At 41.0% G+C, this 10296-nt stretch overlaps 1 protein-coding gene across 1 annotated transcript; it reads right to left on the reverse strand.

Annotated features, from left to right (window-relative positions):
* Nucleotides 1-5432: 5432 nt before the first annotated feature.
* On the reverse strand, nucleotides 5433-9652 carry diabloa (diablo, IAP-binding mitochondrial protein a). Its single transcript, XM_056283570.1, has 6 exons — nucleotides 9320-9652; nucleotides 8894-9023; nucleotides 8463-8588; nucleotides 7258-7368; nucleotides 6911-7007; nucleotides 5433-6495 (listed from the first exon to the last, which is right to left on the reverse strand). The coding sequence occupies exons 1-6, from the start codon at nucleotides 9454-9456 to the stop codon at nucleotides 6287-6289; spliced, it is 810 nt and encodes a 269-aa protein (XP_056139545.1). The 5' UTR covers nucleotides 9457-9652; the 3' UTR covers nucleotides 5433-6286.
* Between the last annotated feature and the right edge of the window lie 644 nt (nucleotides 9653-10296).

Below are 10296 nucleotides of genomic sequence, written 5' to 3' on the forward strand. Positions count from 1 at the left end.
TATACAAATTGAACCCTGTCCCATAACAATGGTGCCACCGAGTAGGCCTCATCATGATTAAAGCATGACCTGTGATGTGTCCCCGCACCATCATACCCCCTGCCTTTATACCCCCTGGCAGTTTATTTATACCCTCAAAGAGAGCTGAATCCACAGGTGAAAGCTCTGCCCTTTCCCCCAATCAATCCCCCCTCCTGGGCCATTTTGCATGTAACCCTCAAAGCCACTGAGAGACATGTGAGAAATCACTTAAATTGAATAATCTCATTGTCATCTTTTCAATCGACGATTAAATAAATTTTAAAAAACATTTCATTTTATGAAGCGTTGATGTGTCTATGACCTCGGCAGTTTGGGCGAGGGTACTTTCAGTAACTGTTGAATTATTTTAAGAAAATGACCCTAAGCTACATAAGTGTCCAATTTAGGCTGTGCATTCCCCCTCTTTAAAAGTATCCTCGGGAGAACTTAATGGTTTATGAGTATTTACAGTCTGTGACCTTTGTAATCATGGTTTCCACGCTGAGGGCTTATTCTGCACAAACATTTTTCTAATATAATTCCTCTCTGGCAAGCAAGGCTCTATTGGCACCACCTCTCCTGTGGCCATTGGGTGTGCATCTACACAGCCTGTCTGGGGCATTTTGGTTCTACAGTCTGTGAAAACAGCCTTTGTTAAACACAGCATTCCTCAACAGTCACATTGGTGAGCCAGTCACAGCACACCTCCTCTCACCCCCCCCTCCTTCTCAACACCCCACCCCTGTATCCCACTACCCCCACGGCTCCATCCCCTGCCAAGGCTTGGACATCTCGAGCAGAGGAGAGGTCACCTAACTGCTGACGCTACATACTTGTGTTTACAGCTCCGGAGAGGTCTTCCCCATAATGAGCTGCCTCTGAGACAAACCTCCACGGCGCACACTGACCTTTAGAGGGCATATGTGAAGACAATTAAGCAGGCATACCCTGTCTATCTACTACACTCTGTTTACAAAATGCTAGTTTGACCAGGCTTCGCAATGATTTTGCAGGCTCGAAATGAACATGTCTTGTGTTTTCCTGGGCTAGGTTAACCCTTATCAAGGAAACTCGATGATATTTTTGTCCGATATATGGGGCAGGTGAGTGGAGTGGAGGGAGACGAGGGAAGGTGGAGACAGACATGCCTCAAGTTGACCCTTTTTTGGGGGGGGGGGTGTTCTCTCCCTTTTTCTCCCCAATTGTGTACGACCAATTACCCCATTCTTCCGAGCTACCCCAGTCGCTGCTCCACCTGCTCTGCCGATCCCGGGGGGGGGGGGGCCTGCAGACTACCATCTGCCTCCTACGATACATGTGGAGTCGCCAGCCGCTTCTTTTCACCTGACAGCGAGGAGTTTCGCCAGGAGGACGTAGCGCGTGGGAGAATCACGCTATCCCCCCCCTCCCCGAACAGGCGCCCTGACTGACCAAAGGAGGCGCCAGTGCAGCGACCAGGACACACACCCACATCCAGCTTCCCACCCGCAGACACTGCCAATTGTGTCTGTAGGGACGCCCGACCAAGAAGGAGGTAACACGGGGATTCAAACCAGCGATCCCGTGATGGTAGGCAACGGAATAGACCGCGACGCTACCTGGACGCCCCCTCAAGTTGACACTGGGGAGGTCCAAATCATCCAAATGAAGGCACAGTAGTAAATGTACAAACCAAGGAAGCAAGATCTCACAGATCGACATCAAAGTATGTGTTCAAGCAAATGATTGTTTCTGAAAAAAGCAACAAAAAAAAGAAACACCAGAAAGCTGCAGAAGAAAGATAGAGGCTCTCAGTAGTGTCTGCATACAGTCAGAGGCTCAAAAACCCCAACATGGAGTCATATCTGATACAACAGCATTTTAGGAACCAACTGTCATAGTGGCGGGAACATATTATCCAGACTTCTAAGCACATAAAAACGACTCTTACTGATACAGTAAAACGCTGGCGTAATCAGTGGTTGTAATGGATTTATATCGCCACCTCCTGGATAATATCTAGCAATGCAAGGCAAGCCAGAGAAAACTAACAGAATTTACCCCATTTACACTTTGCATGAAAATGCTTCTTGGACAAACCACGCGAAAAGTGTAAGCAGACCCCAGACCCCGTGACTCACTGAAGAGGGATTTAAAGTAGAAATCGCATGCAGTTGGGTTTATATCCTTTTTTTAATGTGTCTTGGGCCTTTTTACACTTGGATTTTGGTGTGATTTGACAAGATTGGATCAGATTTAAGATATATTTTTATGCAAAGTGTACACAAGAGGTTATGTCAAGGCCTTGGTGGGAATGTTTCATCTATCAGTCTGAATGAAACTTAAAGACAGACAAAATGAAAGTCTGTCTTTACTCATTTCCAAGTAAAAAAAAAAAAAAACAACTGCCCTGCATACACATCTTTTGCTTAAACTGATTCTTTTTGATTGCATATAATGTTCACCACTTGCTTGTTGCATGAAAGTAGGTACAAGAAAATAAATTTATGTCATTAAAAAACATCTTTTGTGGTCATTTACAACGTTTAGGCGCCGTTGCGCTGTTTTGGCAGTGTGGCATGTCAATGTTATAGAATAATTGATGGGAGACTGAGAAAGAGCCTTGAAGTTGCAACGGAAAGACCAAGGTCATGGCTAATTTGCAGTGAAGACAAGGTATTGAGTGAATGGAGAGATACAAATCACAAGGAAATGAAAGATCTGCCTGTACAAAAAAGAAATGCTCTCGGGGAAATGAGTGACAATTATTAACCAAATTATTCTTATGCACAAATCTGTGTCGGTCTGTTATTCACAGGGACAACATGCAGATAAGAGTGAGAGCTATGTCCCACATGTGGTCAAACATTAACTGGGCAAAAATCAAGGCCAAATAAGGACTTCCATCTGTATTTGAAATCCAAAGTTACAAAGGTGAAATTGCAAACAGAAAAGAAAATGTGAGCTATTACAAATGTTTCTGCCAAGGCTGAAGTTGTATGCCATCATGAGTGCTCTAACTCAAATGGTCATTTTGACCAATATCAGTCAGGTTTCTGACCTAACCACGGTGCTGAAACAGCTCTTATAAAACTGTTAAATGATATACGGGTGAATACTAGGTAAATATTGGGTGAATACTCAGGTAAATATTCATTCTGGTTTTACTTGATCTCAGTGCAGCATTTGACACTGTAGATCACAGAATACTGTTGGACAGGCTGGAACAATGGGTAGGACTTACTGGAGCAGTCCTTCAATGGTTAAGTTCTTATTTAGAAGAGCGGAGTTACTTTGTCAACATTGGCAGTTATGAATCCGATACAGTGGCTATGACATGCGAAATCCCCCAGGGATCAGTTTTCGGACCTCTCCTGTTTAATCTATACATGCTGTCTTTAGGCCAAATTCTTCAGAACAACAACATGGATTACCATAGTTATGCAGATGATAATCACATATATCTGGCTCAATTTCTTCAATTAAATAAGGAAAAAACAGAGAGTATTGTGTTTGGCAACAAAGAGAACTATTATAAATGAACAACTCAAGTCTCGAGCTCTAAAAACCAAAGACCAAGCCCGAAATCTTGGCGTTTTAATAGACTCAGATCTCAAGTTCACCAGCCATATCAAAGCAATTACTAAAACAGCCTTCTATAATTTTGAAAACATAGCCAGAACCAAGGGTTAGGTATCCCAAAATGACCAAGACAAGCTCATCCATGCTTTTATTTCCAGTAGAATTGATTACTGTAATGGTCTCCTAATTGGTCTTCCCAAAAGACCATTAAACAGCTGCAGCTTATTCAGAATACTGCTGCTAGCGTTTTAACCAGGACCAAGAGAACAGAGCACATTACTCCAGTCCTGAAATCTTTACACTGGCTTCCAGTTAGTTACAGAATAGATTTTAAAGTGCTGCTACTTGTCTGCAAATCACTGAATGGCGTAGGCCCAGAATACGTCACTGACATGCTTGAAGAGAATAAACCGGGTAGGGCTCTAAGATCCATGGACTCAGGTCAGTTAGTTCAGCCCAGAGTCCAAACCAAACATGGTGAAGTGGCATTTAGCTGTTATGCTGCATGCAAATGGAACAAACTATCAGAAGATCTTAGATGTGACCCAAATATAGCAATTTTTAAAGCTATGTTAAAAACATTTTTTTTCTTGTGCCTATGATTGAGCATTAAAACTTGCCCCTTATTCCTACTGCACTTTAATTCTGGAAGTAGATCTCTAGTTACTCCCAGTGGGGAAGTGACTATGTTTTTATTCTATTTTTTTACTTTGTATTTTCTTTTTATAATACCTGTCTTTTAATTATATTATTTTTTAATTATAATTTCAAAGTACATTTTATGTACTTTGTACTCTTTTAATTATTTTTTATATATGATTGTTCCCATTTGTTTTTATTTACTCTTTTAATTATATTTCATATGGTTGTTCCTTTTCTGTTATTTGTGTAAAGCGCACTGAATTGCCCTGTGTATGAAATGTGCTATTTAAATAAACTTGCTTGCTTGATAACCAACAAGATCAGATATGTCTCAATCATAGGTCATTGTGATGGGACAAAGAATTTAACAAAGTGGCATCACTGAGTTTGATGCTGAGGTTAGACAGAATTCTGTGGCCTCTTCCTGTGAAGGGAATATTTCCCAATGGAACCTCAGTGGTATTTCTTCTCAAACGAGTGGCAAGCTTCTTGAGAATGGCATCTCATCTCCATCCATCCATCCATTATCCAAACCGCATATCCTGCTCTCAGGGTCGCGGGGATTCTGGAGCCTATCCCAGCGGTCATTGGCCGGCAGGCGGGGAGACACCCAGGACAGGCCGCAAAACATTTTCTGCCAAATGCTACATTCACATAACTGAATCACTGTTTGGCACAGCACTCAAATGACAGAGAAAAATAAACTTTACTTCTGTCACACTGATTGCAAGACACATTTTCAATCCACCAAATGAATTTAAGTTGCAATAAGAAAAGGCAATAATAGTAAAAAGAATCAAAGGAACGATTATATTAGAGGGACCGCTCAGGTTGGACGGTTTGGAGACAAAGCAAGAGGCAAGATTGAGATGGCTTGGACATGTGTGGAGGAGAGATGCTGGGTATATTGGGAGAAGGATACTGAATATGGAGCTGCCAGGGAAGAGGAAAAGAGGAAGGCCAAAGAGGAGGTTTCTGGATGTGGTGAGGGAAGACATGCAGGTGGCTGGTGTGACAGAGGAAGACGCAGAAGACAGGAAGAAATGGAAATGAATGATCCGCTGTGGCGACCCCTAACGGGAGCAGCCGAAAGTAGTAGTAGTAGTAGTAAAATGTACATTCAATTGAATTCTTTCAGTTAAACTCTGTCATAACACCCAAGTGCTAATAATGAACACCATTGACACCAGGCAATAGTTACATGAAAAAGTGCCTTTATTACATAAAGAAACATAATACACATAAACTTAAAAGATGACAAAAAAAATCTGAATCCTAGTTCAACATTGGCTTAAGTCCCTGCCATACAACATACTTGAGAGTTCTGAGATAATCATATCCCATACTCCAAAACCTGTTCACTAATCAAATAAATAGTCTTAAATAATCAAATTACAGGAAAGTGCCAAATTACAAACACATTTGTTTGCAAATTTGCTTGAGTAGCTTCCATGTATTATTCTTTTTCAATATTGCAGAGATAGATACAGATGGAAGTGCACAAACACAAGAACTCAAAAACATGTCATTCTCAACACCCCCCTCAATACAAAAACATACAACCACTCCCTCTACGTTTTGAAAGCATCCACAAAATATTTCTTCCTGTTGTGAGTGAAAGACTGTAATTCACCAAGGTCAAAACATTTTAGACACATAAATATGAATGAACAAGATTGGAAATAATCTGTCAAATGCAATAGTTGTGGAAACAATTGGCCTTTACAGAGAATTCCTTATAAAAACATGTCATTCTCAACACCCCCCTCAATACAAAAACATACAACCACTCCCTCTACGTTTTGAAAGCATCCACAAAATGTTTCTTCCTGTTGTGAGTGAAAGACTGTAATTCACCAAGGTCAAAACATTTTAGAAACATAAATATGAATGAACAAGATTGGAAATAATCTGTCAAATGCAATAGTTGTGGAAACAATTGGCCTTTACAGAGAATTCCTTATACCTTTCTGGCACTCCAGAATTCACATAAACCTGAAAGTAAAAAAATAACTTTTCTATTCATCTTTTTTCCCCCGATTTCCAAATCATTGATTTCCTTTTAATCTTCTCTTAAGTAAGCCTCATGAATCTCATGCTCCTCACCATCCTTCTCTAAGAAGGCTGCATATTCAGCCATCCTTTGGATTTCCTCAACTTTAATCTCAGCCAACTTCTTATCTGCATCCGCTGACAGTTTGCGTGCCTCCTCTATCTGTGACTGGGCCACCTGAACATTTGTCCTCGCAGTGATGGATGCCTGCTCAGCTCCTGGGAACACACAGGCAAACGCAACTTTAGTCAAATTGCTGGGAAAGGGCAAGAGATGATACAAGCCAAATTCAAGAGGATCTAAGGTGAGAACATTAAGCAGGTGCTCATCTCCATCACTTCTGTTTTGTTCTAAACTATCGACTCATCTCAAAAGCATCGCTGACTTACAACTACCAAGTTGTGTACCATTTCATGTGTAAGACTGACAACAACTGAATAGGAAGAGACACAAACAGGAATCTAGTGAAGATACTTAAAAGTCCATGTTGCTATGGAACACCAGGAAGATCTAGCTCAACACTTCAACATCTCAATACTTCACAGGCAATTGTAAGTTGTGGTTCAATTCCTCCTTTGATTCAAATAACCACACAGGTCAAGCCATCTCAAACAGGAATAGCCTTTCACATACCTGAAGTATACGCTGCCTCGGATGCCATTTCACACAAGCTGACTGCATTTATCCAGGTTGACTCAAAGCGCTTGCATTCCTCTAGTCTGTCATTAACCTGTCAGGGCAAAAAGATAGAAAGACGTCAATAATGGCTCTGCAAATATCTCATGCCTTCTTGGGAAAACATTCAGAAAATCTTGTTTGAACTCCCTTGTCAAATCTGTTTTGTAGTAAAAATCATAGAAGAATGAAAAGCTGACACTGAATTATTAAGTATGAGCAGAGCAACTGAGGTGTATTTCTATTCAAAACAAAAACAATATGTCTACAACACTGTTCGAGAGTAGAGGCAAACACATGCTTACTTTTGCACGCTGTCCAATGATCACCTGCCAAATAGAGTCCTCCTCTGCAGGGGTCAACTTTCCCAGTGAGGCCAAATATCGTCTCTGGAGGGCAACAAGGGTGTGCACAGCCTGTAAGCACACAGAAAACGGGAAAAATACATTCAGCAGTAATCAAAGACAGTATAGTTCAATTATTTTTAAAATCTAACTTTAACTTAATCATTATTTTTGCCTACCTGACACAATTAATTAAGAAAAAAAATTGATTACACACAACAATCTAATTGGTCAGCAAACTCAATGGAATTTGCTTTGCAACCCTTAGAATTTACTTAATACTCAAAGAAACCTTATCAGGGAGATGTATTACCACATTAAAAGGAAAAGTCCAACCTACATCACTATCCAGACATGGTGCTGCTGTGATTCTGTCCAGTTCAATCCTCTGTCTAGATGTGCAATCTCAAAATATTCCCAGTAAAAGAACATAATTTGGATCAAGAAGCTCAAAAAGATTCTGATGTGTATACAATCTGTTCTAAGTCCTACTAAAAAGTAGAACATATAAATGTCTTTATGCATGCTCAATAATCCAGGTAAGAAAATCAAAAAAAGTTGAATCAGTTCATCTGGACACAACGTTTATTGACAGATACATTTCATCACTCATCTAACTGACCTCTTCAGTCTGAACTGACTGCAGGTATACCAACCCTTATAAACAATACAGTTGCATAACGACCGAAACCAACGATCAGTTTCATATGCAAATATGAAAGTACAGAAAGTATAAAGTTTTATTTGAATTCTAGTGTTTTGAAAGATGCTAATATTAATGAAAATGGGCTGAAGCCACCAAAAAAAAAAATCAATGAACAACATGACATCTAGTTGGACATTGATCTTTCCTTCTAAAAACGTGAACAATCAAGCAAATCTACCATATTTTGATTACTTGCACAATATAACGCCTGAACCATTTAGCATTCATATACATGCTTCACCAAAGCACTCCACGAAATCAAAATCAGGTCTGACACTGTATCCATGGGTAAGTGTGTATCTGAGTGTTGCGGTCGAACAATACCGATGCAAGTGCTGTCGTGCTTCATTATAACAATTTTTGGTAGACTTTGCCGTTTCCCTTTTCAAACTACATTTAGCTTTAAACTGGCGATTCTACACTCAGTATAGCGATTTTGAAACAGTGATCAAAATCATACCTTGGAATATGTTGTGATGGCATCTATAAGGGCCAAGGTGGTCTGGGAAAGGTAAGTGTTTGCACTGTCTGTAACCATTGAGGCTGCTCTTCTGATCAGGGAGTCATGCGAGAGATTTTCCACTTGCTAAAAGAGAGAAATTTCACATTTTAGTTAAGTTCCAAATAAATTCTCGTTGTAAAATTAAAAAAAAATGTTCTTAACATATTTTACTGAACAAAATGTTTGAGCATTGTGAATCTGGGCTGCACACACTACCATCTCCTCAACCTTATACTTTATATACAGAAGAAAACACCATGCCGACTGCGCCATGTATGCATCTATTTGCCAGGAGGATTAGTCTTTGTAAGGGGCTATGACTCGTCTTCCAGGCAACACCATATCCATCGGTAAGGTATAAAATCAGGGAACAGCTGTCGTGAACCTACCTGTGTGAAAGGAACAGCGCACAACCCGCTGCCAACACTCAAATACGCCATGCTTGTACGCACAGCATCTGTCCATCTGCCGAGCCTCGGGATTGCAGGCTTTCTCTTGCTGCTGAGGACACTAGAGCTCCTGAAAATCAATAGGAATGAGACATTGATCGTCCATCATAACTTATAGGCAAAAGGACGAGACAATCTTACTTTTATCGACGATTCAAATCGCGATTTGAGCTAACCTAGCTGCCGTTGGGTATCAGCTGACAGGTCAGAAACGAAGGTGACGTTTGCTTCCGCTCGCAACAAAACGTGTTTATTCTCAAGTCATCTAAGAAAAATACTTTACACTGGATCGGTGTGATACTGAAAAATATACGGCATGGGTTGTGTAAGTTGGCTTTAACGATGTAAAATTTCTCCACGACTTACCTCAGGAAACTGAGACAGAGCGCGGCTCTCCTGAGCGCGGCCATGTTGGTCCGCAATGATAAGATGTCCGTCGGCCTCTGCGGAGGAGTCCGGGCGGAACGGGAGGCGCACGCACAACACTGACGGAGAGCTTGCATCTCGATAGCCAATGAAGTACCAATTAAACTCTAACACGCACTTAACCGATATGATTTGTGATATTTTAGTCTCGTGGATCGATTCAAAGTAAACGCTCTTTTCTCTTTTTATGACCCTCGCCAACCACTGAACTATCTATAGCGTCACCTAGTGGTAAAGTCAGCCTAGTTATCTTATGTTGCTTACTGAGAGCTTGCAGCGTTCACGACTGATGGCCTGCTGGGTCCCATGGGCGTTTATAAAGCTCCAGATGCATCCCCCGCATGACGCAAAATGTATTGATCCGTTTGCTTTGGCCTGAAATGTGCGCACTCGGTATTAACTAAAGGGGCCCAAGAGGGAACGCTATTATGTACAGATGCAGACCCTGATACCGCAGTGGCTATGTCCACAGTACTGTACCAGGCTCCATGATTATATTACCCATCCACGTCTGTCTATACACGTGTGTTGTTTGTATGTATATATCTCAGTCAAGCTGTGTAGGTGGATTTACACTTGGGACAAAGGAAATAACCTTTTCGTAAAAGTGAGGATGATTATGATAGCTCCTAATTGAAACATATATATATATTAGAAGAACCCCGCCACAATGTAGCGGTTTGGTTATCCACCTGTCTAAATCTCCCTCCTCTTCATCCTGCCAGCTAACCGCCTTCCCCCTGCCCCTAAACCCCCCCCCCCACTCCAACTCCCTCCCCCCAAATGTTCAGAATCATCTGAAATGCCGAGAAAAGTGGTTTTTAGCCATTTGTAGAAAATGCATATTTTGCCTAATTATGCACAATTATTATAATTATTTCAATGTTCTTCTATTTTTCTGGTCCTCTCTGGAACAA

The sequence above is a fragment of the Lampris incognitus genome, chromosome 7 (assembly GCF_029633865.1).
Source record: "Lampris incognitus isolate fLamInc1 chromosome 7, fLamInc1.hap2, whole genome shotgun sequence".
NCBI classification, from domain to species: Eukaryota; Metazoa; Chordata; class Actinopteri; order Lampriformes; family Lampridae; genus Lampris; species Lampris incognitus.